Source organism: Cibotium barometz, chromosome 1 (genome assembly GCF_041138505.1).
Source record: "Cibotium barometz isolate CiBa-2024 chromosome 1, ASM4113850v1, whole genome shotgun sequence".
In the NCBI taxonomy this organism is placed as follows: Eukaryota; Viridiplantae; Streptophyta; class Polypodiopsida; order Cyatheales; family Cibotiaceae; genus Cibotium; species Cibotium barometz.
In genome coordinates this window covers 35,888,810-35,905,863 of record NC_141046.1, presented here as the reverse complement: position 1 = coordinate 35,905,863, position 17,054 = coordinate 35,888,810, and the positions used below count along the sequence as shown (strand labels likewise).

General features: G+C 51.7%; 1 protein-coding gene across 1 annotated transcript in view; it reads right to left on the bottom strand.

Annotated features, from left to right (window-relative positions):
* Positions 1–470: 470 nt before the first annotated feature.
* The window catches only part of LOC147641931 (uncharacterized), a 37,108-nt gene continuing 20,524 nt past the window's right edge, over positions 471–17,054 (bottom strand). The window contains exon 2 of the mRNA XM_086801317.1: positions 471–1,413. Coding sequence (XP_086657443.1) covers positions 887–1,381 — 495 coding nt within the window. The 5' untranslated portion in view covers positions 1,382–1,413 and the 3' untranslated portion in view covers positions 471–886. The remainder of the gene's footprint in view (positions 1,414–17,054) is intronic.

The window sequence follows — 17,054 nt, the reverse complement described above, 5'->3', positions numbered from 1 at the left end:
TTGGGTGGATCCCAACAATCTTGCAAACCAATGAGGCAGCCACAGGTAGGACACTACGAATGCCAGAAACTGGAGAATAGGCAAGGGACAACAGCCTTGGCCATCCAAAAGGATTAAAACTTTATCAAGCATTATATTGACGGGATTAGCATTTTACTATTACTCTTTCTTGTTATTGTTTCTCTCTCTCTCTCTCTCTCTCTCTCTCACACACACACACACACACACATCCCAAGGCAGATTATTGTGGATATTTTACATGTTACCTTTGCTCTCTTATACAAATCTCAACTATGGAGTTTGATGTATCCAATTTTTAACTTCAACGCTAATTTTCTTAGCACATTGTCAAAAGAATAAAACCACTAATACAAGTTTATCTTTATGAACAGGTGGTCACAAAGGTTAGCTAAATAAAACCACTTGACTTTTGCATAATAGCCATTTTTTGAACTATTCATCATAGATAATGACCATATAATCTGGTTGTAAAGAAATTCCATCCTCCAAAACAAACGGTATTCCAAATCCATTTGCAAAAATTATTGTACTTCTAGTCCTATAGTAAATTGTGATGAACCTTTCTTTGCTGTACTTTTGGATAAGGATCGCAATTTACCATACATGTTTTGATTCCTTCGTAATCATCCATTGATTCCTGATTGCATGTCCACACATACATGTACACACTCCTACCACTGAACTGAAGTCCCTTGGACAAAATATACAGATTTTTAACCCTCCAATAAGATCCACTTCCTTGATCAAATTAGAATATACACTTAGTGATGCTTATCAATAACAAAATGGTTGTGGTTGACCGTTGAGAGCCACCTCTGGACTGGCACCTCAAAGCCACAAGTAGAGGAATCTATCAAGGAGGAGGTCAGTTGACAGGGTTCCTCAGTTGTGACTGAACAGGGGGATATGGATTGTAAGCAAGACCCTCCAGCACCAACAGCTCATCTAGAAGGGAAAACTTCTCTTCTTCGAGCTGTTTTACTTCACTGTCTGTTCTTTCCAACTCCTCAGCAAGCCTAAAGCTTTCTTCTTCCAATGTCGTGTATTTCCGCTTCAAAGCCCTGTACAGACTGCGGCTGTCCCCTTCAGTCACCTTCATCATATCTACCACTGACCTTGGAGCTGGTGTAGATTCTGCTGCTACTGATGCTTTATTGTGAGCTTCATTTACATAATGGGCTTGGTTGGTTTCTTGTATGATTTTCTTTGACCTTTTTGTTGCCACCTTTGGAATGACCGGTTTTGCTGTGGTGTCAAGCTGTGATAAGGCCTTTGGCTGAAGTAGCCCAACCTGCTTCCTAGGTGGCTTTGGCTTAGGTTTGTGAAAGGAGTGATTAGAAAACCCAAAGGGATCCTGCATTTGTAAGTTGGCCTTGTGACTTCAATAGAAATCTGGCAAACATACAGGAAAACAGATTTCTAAACGAGGTCACCGAACAATAACTTTGTATCCTTCGGACCACTACTAAAATTAGAAACCAACATATTTTTTTAATATACAAATTAACACTCAAAACCTACAAACAAACATAAACATTGGCATATCTTAATAAGACAATTATATATCTTAGCTTACAAATTACCAGTGACAGGCAGACAACAATGGTATCAGTTATTCGACACAAAGCCCTAGTCGCATGAAACACAAATGGTTCATATCTATGCAACGGAAACGAGCTGAAAATAGGAAGGTTAGGAAACAGCAAGTCTTTGATATTATTTAGTATACATGAAAGGTAAAATTGCAAAATCACATAGAGATGAGGGAAAATTTGAGAGAAATAGAGGAGAGACGTGGGGTAGATGAAAATTTGGAGAAGATGGCAAGGAAATGTAGGATTACAAGGAAAAAATTTGTGGGGAAAGTCTCGAGAAGAGATTAGGAAAAGGAAACTCGAGAAGAACAGCTCTTCTACAATTTTGGCTAGGTGGCCGGTAACCATGCACAAAAGGATAGCTAGCACTGAAATTGCCCCTTGATCTCCCGAGCGTCCTTTGTGCACAAAAACACGGACGAACACATAGTAGATGGTGCCAGCCGCTCACCTCCTAAGTTCTAGCCATAGCTCCCGTGGAGCAACCCTGAGCTATGAGACTAGACCAATACCTTGACCTTGCTCCATGCCTGGCCACGGCATCCCATACCACCATAACCCACTCCTCCGAGGTGTGGGCAACTACAGGTCAAGGTCTAGGCCTTGCCTGGGTCTTGATCCCCCTATGAGGGGAAGTGCACTTATGAGCCAATAACTCACTTTTATAGGCTTTGTTGGAGGGGTCATCTCCACTATTCTGGGTGCTTCCCCGTTGTTTCTGCACCTTTGGAGGACCTCCCCCAACCTCGGAAATTGTCCCATATTTTACTCGATTTTTTCCACATTCTTTGCATCTTTTTTCTAGCATGTTCCATTTTATGCTCCACTCCGGCTGCTTTATGCTGGCCGACTGGGCTCTCTAGGTGCTGGGTGTCTTGTGCTGGCTGACTCTTTCTGTACTGGCCGACTGATGTTTTTGTCCTGGCCGACTGTGTATTTGCTGACCGACTGGCTATTTCCCAGTCGTGGACATGAGTGGCTGTTGTCGGCTATTTTTGGGCTGGCCAACCAGCACTGTAGAGTGGTATTTATACCACCCTTTCCCCCACACTCTTTTTTGTATCGGATCTTCGTGTATATAGCAGAGTTTATACAGCTTCTCTCTCTCTACACTTCTGCGTTTTGTTTCTCACAGCAGTTGTCTCATTTTCCGTTGTGCATTCCGACAGGTCCGACTTGCAAACAATCAACCTGTTGATACATCGATTATGGGTAATATTCCTCTAGTCATCCCTCAGGCAGCCCCAATACCTGGAGAATGTTCTTTATGTTCCAAAGTTATCCAAAAACTTACTTTCTATCTCGAAGATAGTCCAGAAAGGCTACGGCTTATACTTCGATGACCAGGTTTTAGACATCATTCACAGAGATTCTCACAGGATTATTGCTCGCGGCATTCAAGAGGGTAGTCTTTACAAGATCACCAGTTTTCAAGAGGAACCCAATCTTGATCATTCTCATCTGTTCCAACTTCTAGCCTCTTATCAGGCTCTTCTTACAGAGGAGGATACTACTCTTTGGCATGCCCGCTATGGGCATCTTCCCTTCTCTTCACTGGAGCTTCTTGTCTCCCGCTACATGGTGGAAGGCTTGCCTCAACTACCCCGGATGTCTAGCATCTGCTCAGCTGGTCTACAAGGCAAGCAAGATCAGGATTCATTTCCACAGGAGGCCTCTTTTAGGGCTTCCACCGCTGTGGAAGCCCTTCAGCTTGTCCATATGGATTTGAGCGGACCTATGACTATGGTCACACCTGGAGGAGCCAGATATTTTTTCTCATTGGTGGATGATTTTTCCAAGAAGATTTGGGTCTTTTTCCTGTCCCAAAAATCTCAGACATTTCCAAAGTTCAGAGAATGGGTCGCTATGGTGGAGGCTGAAACTAGCCTCAAAGTCGTCAAAGTGCGCTCCGACAATGATGGTGAGTTTACTTCTCGAGCATTCACTGACTTTTGTACTTCCCAAGGCATACAGAGAATTTTTTCTACTCCCCACACTCCTCAGCAGAACGGGGTAGTAGAACGGAAGAATAAGCCCGTGGTTGAGATGGCTCGATCTCTCCTTTCTCATTCTCAGCTTCCTCAAAAGTTTTGGGCTGAAGCAGTTAACACTGATGTGTACATCATCAACCATTCCCCCACAAAGGCGGTCGATGGGAAGACTCCAAAGGAGGCATATTCTAGGAGAAAGCCATCAGTTTCTCATTTCCATGTCTTTGTGATGCTCATGTTCATGTTCCCTAATCTCATCGCACGAAGTTTGACCCCAAATCCACCAAAATGATCTTCATCGGCTACAGCGAACACTCCAAAGCCTTTCGGCTTTCGGATCCCAACAAAGAGAAAGTTATATTATCTCGTGACGTGCACTTTGATGAAACCCCGGAGACTTCCTAATCCCGAGAATCACCAACAGCTTCATCAACTCCTCCCTTGGTTCCACCCTCACCATTGGTTCTTACCTCTCCTCTGCCTCCGCCGAGTACCTCTCTCCCTCCACGGTGGCTTCACTCTACATTGTGGGATTCTCAAGTCCCTTCTCTGACCATTTATCAGTTTGGGACTGCTCCATCTAGATTGAGGAGATCTGCCAAATTACAACCTCATAGTGTTGGCACGCTTACAGTTAATTTTGCATTGATGACTTCCTTGATGCATCATGCGGAGCCTTCTACACCAGAGGAGGCCTTACAAATTCCTGAGTGGTGGCTTGCAGTGGAGGCAAAAATGGATGCCATTAACAAAATCACACATGGGAACTTGTTCCCCGCCCTTCTCATAGGAAGGTTATTGGCGTCAAATGGACTTATAAAGTGAAGTTTCTTGCCGATGGTTCACTCGACAAATATGAAGCTCGCTTGCTAGCTAAGGGCTATGCCCAGAAGGAAGGCGAGGACTTCTCGGAGACTTTCTCTCTCACCGCTAGGTATACCACCATTCGCATTGTTCTTGCCATTGCTGCTCACTTCTCGTGGCCCATCTTTCATATGGATGTCAAGTCCACCTTTCTCAACAGGGACCTTCAGGAGAAAATATATGTTGAACAATGACCATGTTTATTTTATGCGCTGAAAGCTCTTTATGGCCTTAAACAGGCTCCCAGGGCATGGTACCAAAAGATCGATGCTTTCTTTCTCTCATTCCTTTGAGAGAACTCTTGCGAACAGTAACCTTTATGTTTTGATAGAGGAGGATCACATTGTGATTATCATTTTGTACGTTGATGATCTTATTCTCACTGGATCCGACCCCGACCGCACTGCTATGATTATGGATCTTTTGAGTCATACCTTTGAGATGACCAATCTTGGTCTCTACTTCACTACTTTCTTGGCATGGAGGTCTGGCAATGCCCACAGGGGATGTTTCTCTCTCAACAAAAGTACGCTTCTCAAATTTCGGAGAGGTTTGGTATGAAGGACTATCGCTGTTTATCTTGCCCTATGGACCCAAATCAAAAGTTGAGTAAAAACGATGACTCTCCACCCCATCATGATCCTACTCAATACAGATAGCTTGTCAGCTCCTTATTCATCTCATCATTACTAGGCCTAATCCTGCTTATAGCGTTAGTATCCTAAGTCAGTTTCTTTCAACACCCCATACTTCTGTCAGAATGCACAGCAAAAATAAAGACAACTGCTGTAGAGAGAGAAACGCAGATGAAAGAGAGAGAGAGAGAGAGAGAGAGAGAGAGAGAGAGAGAGAGAGAGAAGAGCTATGTAACTCTGCTATATACACACAAGAAATCCCGAAATCTACAATGAAAAGTGTGGGGGACAAGGGGCCATTTTATATGGCCCCCACGCTACTAGTTGACTGGTCCAATACAAGCCGATAGCAGCACATATGCTCACGACCAATGAAATGCATAATCGGCCAGGTCACCAGGACAAGTCGGGTAGCAACAAACCAGTCAGCCAGCAAAAGGTGACAGCCGACAGTCCTCCCACACCCAAAAAAAATGGGAAAAATACATGGAATGTGAGGAAAAATGAGAGAACACCAAATCTGGGTGGGCACATCCACAACAGAGGCCCTGGTGTAAAGTACAAACAAGAGATGACTGCTAACACCCCCTTTTTTCTTTTTCTTTTTTTTTCCGGAAAAACGATCCTTCTATTAGTTAATGAGAAAACGCCATAAGGCTACAAAGCTCACCTCGCAAGGAGGGATAAAAAACACAGTGAACACCTGAGCTCCATCCCCGTGGCTGGCCACTCTCTGGGGGGGGCTACCTAGTAGTACATGTGGGAGGTGAGAAAAGCCAAACTGGAGGCCTATAGTGCCAAGTGACATCCTCGCCCGTCACGGTGAGGAAAGGGCCAGGCTGCCAAGTGCGGAGGAAAGCCTTGCGGCGCCCTCTCATGCGATCCGAGTCGCCCTGGAGTTTCCCCCCAGTGTCCTCTCAAGGTGTGAATGATGTCCACCCAGAGGGCCTGTATGACCTCCACAGGTGGAGTCGCCTGGCGGTCAATGGCCTCCCTGCATCGGGCTCTCCATATGTGCCAAGCCGTCATGCTGCTGATCATCTCCCATCTGTGCCCGACCCCCTCCTGAGGGGCTGCCGAAGAGAAGTCTGGCGTCGGAACCACCGCCATCGCCCTGTCAGAGACCTGGATGGTCGCACTGCCAGGGACGTCCTCATATCCAAGGGCCGGGCCGCTGTCCGTGGCCCAAGCCACCGCACCCCACGTCACCAGCATCTCACCTGGTGAGCCTGCAAAAACCATCCTGAGAGCGCGCTGCCAGACCTGCTGTGCCTGTGGGCAATCCCATAAGCAGTGCCGCTGCGACTCCTGTGCATGGCCGCACCGAGGGCAGGACGCTGGGTGTCTGCCAAAAGCTAGCCAAGCCCCCACAGCCAGTCCTCTATGCGCTGTGAGCCAGAGAAAAAGCGTCACCTTCCGGGGCCGGAAGCTGGCCCAAAGGCGCTGCCAGAAGTCCCTAAGAAAGGCAGGGGAGAGCCCCTGTCGCCGCCAATGCTCGGCCGCCGCCGGGGTGCTCGCTATCCTGTGCCTCTGAATCCGCCGCCCCAGCCTCGCTATGTACTGAAAAAAGGGGATGCCTGGGCTGGTAGGGGCCGAGTAGGGATATCGCCAAAACCACTCACCTGGATCCCACTGAAGTCGAATAAGAGGCCTGCTGTCCCAAGCCCATAATCTCCAAGAACAGTCCTCCCCTATCGAGGCCGGTGAGGGGTCTACATGCCACTGTCTCTGATGAAAGCCGACCACCCGCACCCTCTGAAGAATACAACCCTGGAGCCCATCCAAATCTAGTCGTGTCCTCTGAAGCTAGCCACCCTCTCCCACCTCGAAAGTGAGTGGGGCGACTCTCTCCGCTGTGCCGCAGACCGCTAGAAGGATCTCATGCCGCGTAAAGACACCCATCCACTGTGGAGGTGGAGGGTCCTGTACTGGGGTCCGCCACTCCCGGGGGATGGCCGCCTCAATGTCCTGTCTCATCAACTCTCTGCCCCTCATCCCACTGAGTCTCCTCTCCTGAGCCTCTAGAGGCAGCTGCTGAAAACATATCCAGTCGTCTAGGGACTGGGCTGGGCCGGAGCTCAGCGGGCCCCACGACACGCGAGACCGCGATCCAACCATATGGCCACTGGGAAGTCGAATCAAGGGGTTCCAGATCAATGGCTGCCTCAGGTGCTCCTCATCGGTGCCCGGGGGAGTCTGGAAGAGTGACGGCCTCAGATGCGCCCAGGCCCTCAGAAGGCTAGCTGCAAAACGCTCCTCGAAGCCAAGGCCCACTCCTCTGGATCGCTGCTCTGTAAAGATCCACCTGATGCTGGGGGTCCAGGGGCCGCTAAGAGAAGGAGTGCGGCTGAGCATCCTGGAAACAAGAAACTCCTTCCACGGCTCAGCGCGCCTGGCAGGAGGCCACGAACTACCAACTTGCCAAGCAAAGCTCGGCTTTGGCAAATAGGATCAACAATGCCCAAGCCGCCTCTCTCCCTCGGCTGAGTGATCACAGCCCATGCCACCTTGGCCCTAGCGGGCCGCCCGTCGCCACCGGACCAAAGAAAGTTCTTGATGAGCCTCTGCACCTGGCCAATGCACGCCCGAGAGAAGGCCCAGCAAGAAGTGATGTACCACATGGTAGCAAGCAGAACCTGGTTGGCCACAACTACTCGGCCAGCCAGAGATAAGCGAGCGGTACTCCAATACAGAAGCTTCTTCCGAATGCTCAGAAGAAGGGGGGCTATCTGCTGCTCCGGAGATATGTCAATGCCCACATAGCATCCCAACAAATAATGCACTGTAGTGCCGGGGGGCAACCACTGAAAACCATCAACTGGCCTCCAAGTCGGGGGGGGCATAGAACTGACCCACAACCCACACGACTTGTGCCAGTTGATCAAAGCGCCCGAAGCTCTGCAAAACCTGTCCATGGCTAAGGCGAAGCGGCGGAGGTTCTCCTCACCTCCCTGAAGATAGACAGCAGTGTCATCCGCAAACTCCGAGTCTAGGAGCTCCTCCGAGGTGCGGATGGGAAGCTGGAGGCCCCGCAAACCTGTATCCTGTGCCGTCAAAAAAGTGCTCATGGCCTCCGCCACAAAAAGAAAAAGAAAGGGCGCCAAGGGGCACCCCTGCCGCACCGAGCGCGAGAGCTGGAACCTCTCTCCGCGCACGCCCTGTATCAGCACCTGGCTATGAGCCGATGTGTATAGTGCAGAGACCCCGCGGATCCACTGAGGGGGGAAGCCCATCAAGGCCCAGTCCACCCGATCATATGCCTTCTCGAAGTCGAGAAGGAGCACTGCCAGATCCTCCTGCCGAAATCTAGCCAAAGCCGTAGCCTCCCAGAAAGAGAAAATGTTATCCAGAATGCTCCTATCCTGGATGAAGCCTGTCTGCGTGGAGTGGATGATGTCCGGAAGGTGAGGCTGAAGCCGCCTGCTGATCGCCTTAGCTAGGAACTTGTAGGCCGTGCCTAGCAAGGTGATCGGTCTCCACTGTCTAATCTCCAGTCTGTCTCCTCCCTCTTTGGGGATCAAGTGGATCAACCCCTCTGCCATGCTGTCCGGCATGACTCCCGACTCCATAATCTCCTGGAATGCCAATCTGAAGCCCCTATGTAAGAGGCCCCAGTACCTCTGGAAGAAAGCCACTGAGAGACCGTCCTCTCCTGGGCATTTGCCCCGAGGTAATGCCTAAAGAGCCTCCTCCAGTTCCGTGTCCGAGAAGGGGGAGAGAAGGGAGTGCTGCAAATGGGCCGGCACAACGGGTCTCGTGAAGCTCCAGACTGCCTCCCGAGCCTCTCTCACCCTGTCATGTGCTGGCTCAGCAGAGAGAAGATCCCTGTAAAAATCTGTGGCTATCGCCCGAACCCTGGGAGGATCCACCACAACCTGGCCATCAGCCTGCCGAAGACGCCTGAGACCCTCTCGTCTGAAGCGAGGCCCTGTCGCCTCAAAGAAATCTCGAGTCACTCTGTCTCCAACCTGTGTCCAAAAAGAAGCCCGAGCATGGAATCGGAACTCCACCCTCCTCTCCTCGATGGATCTGATCCCAGTGCGAGCTGACTCCATCTGCTCTGAGATCCAAGGGCTCGTAGGATCCCTCTCCTGGAGTCTCTGGAGGGACGCTAGACTCCTCCGTAGGCTCCTCTCCTGCTCTCTGAAGGCCTCCAGACGGTCCAAGGCAGCCTGTCTGAGCATCTGACTGATCTCCTGCAAGCCACTGGCAAGATCGCTGGCTGTGCCGATCCTCTCCTGAACTGCAGCTCCTGCCAGACCTGCTCAACTCTGATCGCAATCTCGGGCTCCTCTATGAGACAATCTGGAATCCGGACGCTCTGGCCCTGCTCTCCTCTCGTAGGGTCCTTGATCTAGAGAAGCACTGGAAAGTGGTCTGAAAACGAGGAGCCGTATGCCCACAGTGCCACCTCTATCACAAGCCCACTCATCAATGTAAAACCTGTCGATGCGGGAAAGGTTAACTCCTGTGGCCCGTCTATCCGAGCGCGAGAAAGATAGACTCCCCTGCAACCTGCCAAACTCCGGGAGAGTCCACGGATCCTGGCCTCTCACCTGCAGCACTAGTTCCTCCCAGGCAGCGAGCTCCAGCCCATGAATGGTCTCCTGGCTGCCCCCCATCCTGTCCTCTGCATCCTCCAGCATGTTGCAATCCCCTCCGAGGCACCAGTGGTCTGCCAAGGGGAGGGACTGCCTAATGGTGCTCCAGAACTCGGCTCTCCCGGTCGCCCCATTAGGGGCGTAGAAGTTGAGGAAGCCAATGCGGTCTTCCCCAACCCGAAGGATGATCCACTGCGCTCGACCCTAGACCAGAGTGCCAGAGTCCACAACCTCGGATAGAAGCTGCTCGCTGACTGAGATGCATACTCCACCCTGGTTCCCCTGGGAGCCATATGCCGGTGACCAAAAAGTGTGACTCCTGCCTGGCAAGATCTTCCCGCAGGTGCGGGTACGCCCGGCAGAAAGGTGGTGCTCCTGGATGAAAAGGATATCTATGGGTCCTCCAACGAGAGCCCTCTGGATCTCCTGGCGAAGTCTGCCCCGACCAATGTAGCAGCGATGTCCACCGAGACCCTGGATGTTCCATGAGAGGATCCTCATGGATGAGCTATGGCAAGTGAAGCAGCCTCCACTGGCTCACCCCTCTCAGCCGGCCCGGATGATCTGCCCTCCACTCTGTGAGTCTTGGGCGCCGGCTTGGAGGGAGAATAGTCACTGTCTGTCCGGGTGCGGAGTCTCTCCAAAAAGAGGGTGACCTGTCTCTGTGTCCAGCCCCACTCCGCCTTCGCCCTGTCCAGGGCATAGGCGTGAGACCAATCCTCTGCATATATGTATCTAAAGGTAGGCTGCACCCTCGGGGTGGCATGGAGGAGAATCAGTAGCACCGCCTCAACTGAGGTGTGGACCGGATCCGCCCGCCAATCTCCTATACCAAACAAGCTCATGCGGGCTGAGTGTAATCGGGTCTGCAATAGGTCCGTGAGCCCCCAGTCACTGAAGTGGTGAGAAAACTCCAGTATCTGATCACGCAAAACTTCCTCTACAGAGTTGCAATCCCATGCTGTGTCTGGGGCAACACTGAGAGGAAAGGAGAAAGCCACCATGCTGCTCACCACTGAAGGAGAACGAGAGGGATGGCACACCACGCAAACTCGCACGGGCACGACCAGTGTCTCGAACGGGCCAGCATCCAGCTGGAGGCACCTGCAAAAACCGTAATCCACTGGTAGCCCCATCACTCGCGGGGGCCCCCCAGGGGAGGCTGGAGAGAACTCTGTGGGCGAAGCAAGGATCACCATCTCCACCGGCCCGGAGTGGCGGTGGAACAGCCGCTGGACTGAACTCTAGCCTACCCAGCTGCGCTGCCCCGGGGCAGTGGGTGGTCTGGCGAAGTATCCTGGAGAGGCCGAGGGAGGGATGGGGGCTCGCGGCGAGGAGGGGGGAGAGCGAGGAGAGGATGGAGAGGCATCTGCCAGAGGATAGGTGTCAGGGGGGGCCGCCGGGGGAGGCGGGAGGGGGGGGGAGAGGGGGGGAGAGGGGAGAGGGGAGAGGGGAGAGGGGGGGGTGGAAGGAGTGCTCTCCGGGTGAGGGGAAGGGGAGCCGGGGGTCGCAGAGTGCGGCCCGGGATCCTCAGGAATCTGCTCCAAGGAGGGGGGAGGCGGGAGCGGGGTCTCCACGTGGGAGGCTCCACTAGCGGCCTCAATGGGCACTGAGTCTGAATCCTCGTCCATCGGGGTGGGACCTGCTGGCCGCCTATCCCTGACTGGAGCATAAGTGCGGGTAGGTGCCTGTACGCCAACCGGAGTCGCCTGTCCGCCAGCCTGTGCTGCCTGTTGGCGTCTGCGATGGTCCCTGCGGGCCGGGCGTTTCCGCCGGCGAACCTCCTGCCATCCGCCAGCCTCCTGGGTCTGCGCGGCATCCTCCGCCGGGGCCTGCTCGTCAGATGATGGCGCCTGCTGTGGCGAGCCAGGGATGTCCGGTCTCTGAGGTGGATGGCCACCCCTCGGGTCTCCTGCAAGGGGTCCAGAGGCGGCATAGCATGAAGGATGAACCCCCTTGCGGGGACAGGCGCGTGCGAGATGGCCCATCTCCCGACATGTGTAACACTGGCCGGGGAGGCCCGAATACTCCACGCGCTGTATCAGATGTCCTCCAGAAAGACAAGGGAGAAGGATCGTCTTCGAGAGGGACCCCGATGACGGAACCACAACACGAATGGCCGGGAGTCCTGCTGCCCGAGCAATCACTGAAGCCGCTGTCTGAGGCGTCTCCACCACCTGCCCGAACGCCTTGCCAATGGATGACAAGAGGGGCAAGTACTCCCTACGGAGTCCAAGAAAGCAAATAGTGACGGGGAAACCTGTCACGCCTGCTAGCGGGTCAGAAGCGGGGTCGAAACCATGAGTCCATCGCGCCAGGAACGCCCGGGATGAGCGGAGGGCAATGGGGCTCCGAGCCAACACCATCTGAGCTGCCTGGGGGGACTCGAAATCCACCTGGTGGTAGCCACGTCCCAAAAAATCTACGCTGACGATCTTGGCGGGCACGCCAACAAGGCTGCCTTGCAGAAGGTCGCGAAGCTCTCTCCGCATCGGACGGCTACCCACTATCTTGCAGACCAAGGAGGAGGCCTCAAGAGCGGATACTGTGGACACAAACAACTGAAGATCTTCAGCTATGAACTCCATACGGAGACCGGAATCGGCAGGGGTAGTCGGAGCGGCTTCCATGGAGTCCTCCAGAGGGAAAAGGCCAGAAACCGGGGTCACCAACGGGAGGGACACAGCCCTGCGAGGAAAAAGAGAGGCGGAGGGCTACAGGATAGCGGGGGCGGGGCGGGGCGGGGCGGGGCTGAGGCGGGGGGGAGCTAGCGGTGGGGGGAGGGGCGGGACGGAAAGGGAGGAGAGGGAGAAGGCGGAGGGGAAGAGACGCGCAGCGGAGGAGAAGGCGGATCGGAGGGGGGAGAGGTGGCGGGGGAGAGAAGAGAGGCGGAGGAGAAGGAGGCGAGGGGGGTAGAGAGGCGGGGGAAGAGATGTCGGGGGAAGGAAGCAAGCGGAGGGGGGAATGGCGGGGGAGGCAGCGTGGAAGGAGGCGGAGGAAGAGAAGGCGGGGGGAAAGAAGGCGGGGGAGGAAACGAGGAGGGAGGCGGGGGAGCGATGGCGGGGGAGGATGCGAGGCAGAAGGCGGGGGAGAGATGGCGAGGAAGGGCGCAATGAAGAAGGCGGGGGAGAGGACGGAGGAGAAAGCGGTGGACTGGCGGGGGGGAGAGGGGGGCGCGACGGCGAGAAGCAGCGGGGGGGGGGGGGGGGGGAGAGGCAGAGCTCGCAGGCGAAGTCGTCAGTCGTCAGTCGTCACTCCTGTATGAGTAAACTTGTTGTTTTTCTTGTCCAAAACAGCGAGGAGTCTGCTAACACCCCCTCTCAGCTCCTAGATGTGGAACCAACCCCAGTGAGCTGGAGTCCCGCCGCAGCATAGCCTGAGGTAGAGACTTCGTGATGAAGAGGTCCACCACATTGTCCTCCGTCGAACAATAAAGAAGCAAGATGTCACCAGCCAAAATCTTCTCATGAACAAAGTGATTTGTATCTCTATGTGCTTGGTCCGGGCCTGGAAGATCGGGTTCCGAGCAATAGCGATACAGCTCTGGTTATCGCACTAGATGACCATGTGCTCCTTCTGTGGAAACCCAATCTCACCAAGCAACCTCCACAGCCACACAACCTCGCAAGTAGCACCACAAGCAGCCCGGTACTCTTGCCCCTGTAGACGACAAGGCAATAGTTGGCTGCCTCTTGCTGCTCCATGAAACAGCTCCTGAGTCGGGGGTAAAACTGTAGCCTGATGTAAATCTCCTCATGTCTGGATCTCCTCCCCAATTTGAGTCACTCCAGCCTTGAAGTCGAACTCGGTCCTTCATTTCCCCTCCAGTGTCTTTTTGCATCTTTTTTCTAGCATGTTCCATTTTATGCTCCACTCGGGCTGCTTTATGCTGGCCGACTGGGCTCTCTAGGTGCTGGGTGTCTTGTGCTGGCCGACTCTTTCTGTACTGGCCGACTGATGTTTTTGTCCTGGCCGACTGTGTATTTGCTGACCGACTGGCTATTTCCCAGTCGTGGACATGAGTGGCTGTTGTCGGCTATTTTTGGGCTGGCCGACCAGCACTGTAGAGTGGTATTTATACCACCCTTTCCCCCACACTCTTTTTTGTATCGGATCTTCGTGTATATAGCAGAGTTTATACAGCTTCTCTCTCTCTACACTTCTGCGTTTTGTTTCTCACAGCAGTTGTCTCATTTTCCGTTGTGCATTCCGACAGGTCCGACTTGCAAACAATCAACCTGTTGATACATCGATTATGGGTAATATTCCTCTAGTCATCCCTCAAGCAGCCCCAATACCTGGAGAATGTTCTTTATGTTCCAAAGTTATCCAAAAACTTACTTTCTATCTCGAAGATAGCCCAGAAAGGCTACGGCTTATACTTCGATGATCAGGTTTTAGACATCATTCACAGAGATTCTCACAGGATTATTGCTCGCGGCATTCAAGAGGGTAGTCTTTACAAGATCACCAGTTTTCAAGAGGAACCCAATCTTGATCATTCTCATCTGTTCCAACTTCTAGCCTCTTATCAGGCTCTTCTTACAGAGGAGGATACTACTCTTTGGCATGCCCGCTATGGGCATCTTCCCTTCTCTTCACTGGAGCTTCTTGTCTCCCGCTACATGGTGGAAGGCTTGCCTCAACTACCCTGGATGTCTAGCATCTGCTCAGCTGGTCTACAAGGCAAGCAAGATCAGGATTCATTTTCACAGGAGGCCTCTTTTAGGGCTTCCACCGCTGTGGAAGCCCTTCAGCTTGTCCATATGGATTTGAGCGGACCTATGACTATGGTCACACCTGGAGGAGCCAGATATTTTTTCTCATTGGTGGATGATTTTTCCAAGAAGATTTGGGTCTTTTTCCTGTCCCAAAAATCTCAGACATTTCCAAAGTTCAGAGAATGGGTCGCTATGGTGGAGGCTGAAACTAGCCTCAAAGTCGTCAAAGTGCGCTCCGACAATGATGGTGAGTTTACTTCTCGAGCATTCACTGACTTTTGTACTTCCCAAGGCATACAGAGACAATTTTCTACTCCCCACACTCCTCAGCAGAACGGGGTAGTAGAACGGAAGAATAAGCCCGTGGTTGAGATGGCTCGATCTCTCCTTTCTCATTCTCAGCTTCCTCAAAAGTTTTGGGCTGACGCAGTTAACACTGATGTGTACATCATCAACCATTCCCCCACAAAGAGGTCGATGGGAAGACTCCAAAGGAGGCATATTCTAGGAGAAAGCCATCAGTTTCTCATTTCCATGTCTTTGGATGTGATGCTCATGTTCATGTTCCCGATTCTCATCGCACGAAGTTTGACCCCAAATCCACCAAAATGATCTTCATCGGCTACAGCGAACACTCCAAATCCTTTCGGCTTTCGGATCCCAACAAAGAAAAAGTTATATTATCTCGTGACGTGCACTTTGATGAAACCCCTGAGACTTCCTAACCCCGAGAATCACCAACAGCTTCATCAACTCCTCCCTTGGTTCCACCCTCACCATTGGTTCTTACCTCTCCTCTGCCTCCGCCGAGTACCTCTCTCCCTCCACGGTGGCTTCACTCTACATTGTGGGATTCTCAAGTCCCTTCTCTGACCATTTATCAGTCTAGGACTGCTCCATCTAGATTGAGGAGATCTGCCAAATTACAACCTCATAGTGTTGGCACGCTTACAGTTAATTTTGCATTGATGACTTCCTTGATGCATCATGTGGAGCCTTCTACACCAGAGGAGGCCTTACAAATTCCTGAGTGGTGGCTTGCGATGGAGGCAAAAATGGATGCCATTAACAAAAATCACACATGGGAACTTGTTCCCCGCCCTTCTCATAGGAAGGTTATTGGCGTCAAATGGACTTATAAAGTGAAGTTTCTTGCCGATGGTTCACTCGACAAATATGAAGCTCGCTTGCTAGCTAAGGGCTATGCCCAGAAGGAAGGCGAGGACTTCTCGGAGACTCTCTCTCACCGCTAGGTATACCACCATTCGCATTGTTCTTGCCATTGCTGCTCACTTCTCGTGGCCCATCTTTCATATGGATGTCAAGTCCACCTTTCTCAACAGGGACCTTCAGGAGAAAATATATGTTGAACAATGACCATGTTTATTTTATGCGCTGAAAGCTCTTTATGGCCTTAAACAAGCTCCCAGAGCATGGTACCAAAAGATCGATGCTTTCTTTCTCTCATTCCTTTGAGAGAACTCTTGCGAACAGTAACCTTTATGTTTTGATAGAGGAGGATCACATTGTGATTATCATTTTGTACGTTGATGATCTTATTCTCACTGGATCCGACCCCGACCGCACTGCTATGATTATGGATCTTTTGAGTCATACCTTTGAGATGACCAATCTTGGTCTACTTCACTACTTTCTTGGCATGGAGGTCTGGCAATGCCCACAGGGGATGTTTCTCTCTCAACAAAAGTACGCTTCTCAAATTTCGGAGAGGTTTGGTATGAAGGACTTTCGCTGTTTATCTTGCCCTATGGACCCAAATCAAAAGTTGAGTAAAAACGATGACTCTCCACCCCATCATGATCCTACTCAATACAGAGAGCTTGTCAGCTCCTTATTCATCTCACCATTACTAGGCCTGATCCTGCTTATAGCGTTAGTATCCTAAGTCAGTTTCTTTCAACACCCCATACTTCTGCAGAATGCACAGCAAAAATAAAGACAACTGCTGTAGAGAGCGAAACGCAGATGAAAGAGAGAGAGAGAGAGAGAGAGAGAGAGAGAGAGAGAAGAGCTATGTAACTCTGCTATATACACACAAGAAATCCCAGAATCTACAATGAAAAGTGTGGGGGACAAGGGGCCATTTTATATGGCCCCCACGCTACTAGTTGACTGGTCCAATACAAGCCGATAGCAGCATATATGCTCACGACCAATAAAATGCATAATCGGCCAGGTCACCAGGACAAGTCGGGTAGCAACAAACCAGTCAGCCAGCAAAAGGTGACAGCCGACAATCCTCCCACACCCAAAAAAAATGGGAAAAATACATGGAATGTGAGGAAAAATGAGAGAACACCAAAACTGGGTGGGCACATCCACAACAGAGGCCCTGGTGTAAAGTACAAACAAGAGATGACTGCTAACACCCCCTTTCAGCTCCTAGATGTGGAACCAACCCCAGTGAGCTGGAGTGCCGCCGCAGCATAGCCTGAGGTAGAGACTTCGTGAAGAGGTCCACCACATTGTCCTCCGTCGAACAATAAAGAAGCAAGATGTCACCAGCCAAAATCTTCTCATGAACAAAGTGATTTGTATCTCTATGTGCTTGGTCCGGGCCTGGAAGATCGGGTTCCGAGCAATAGCGATACAGCTCTGGTTATCG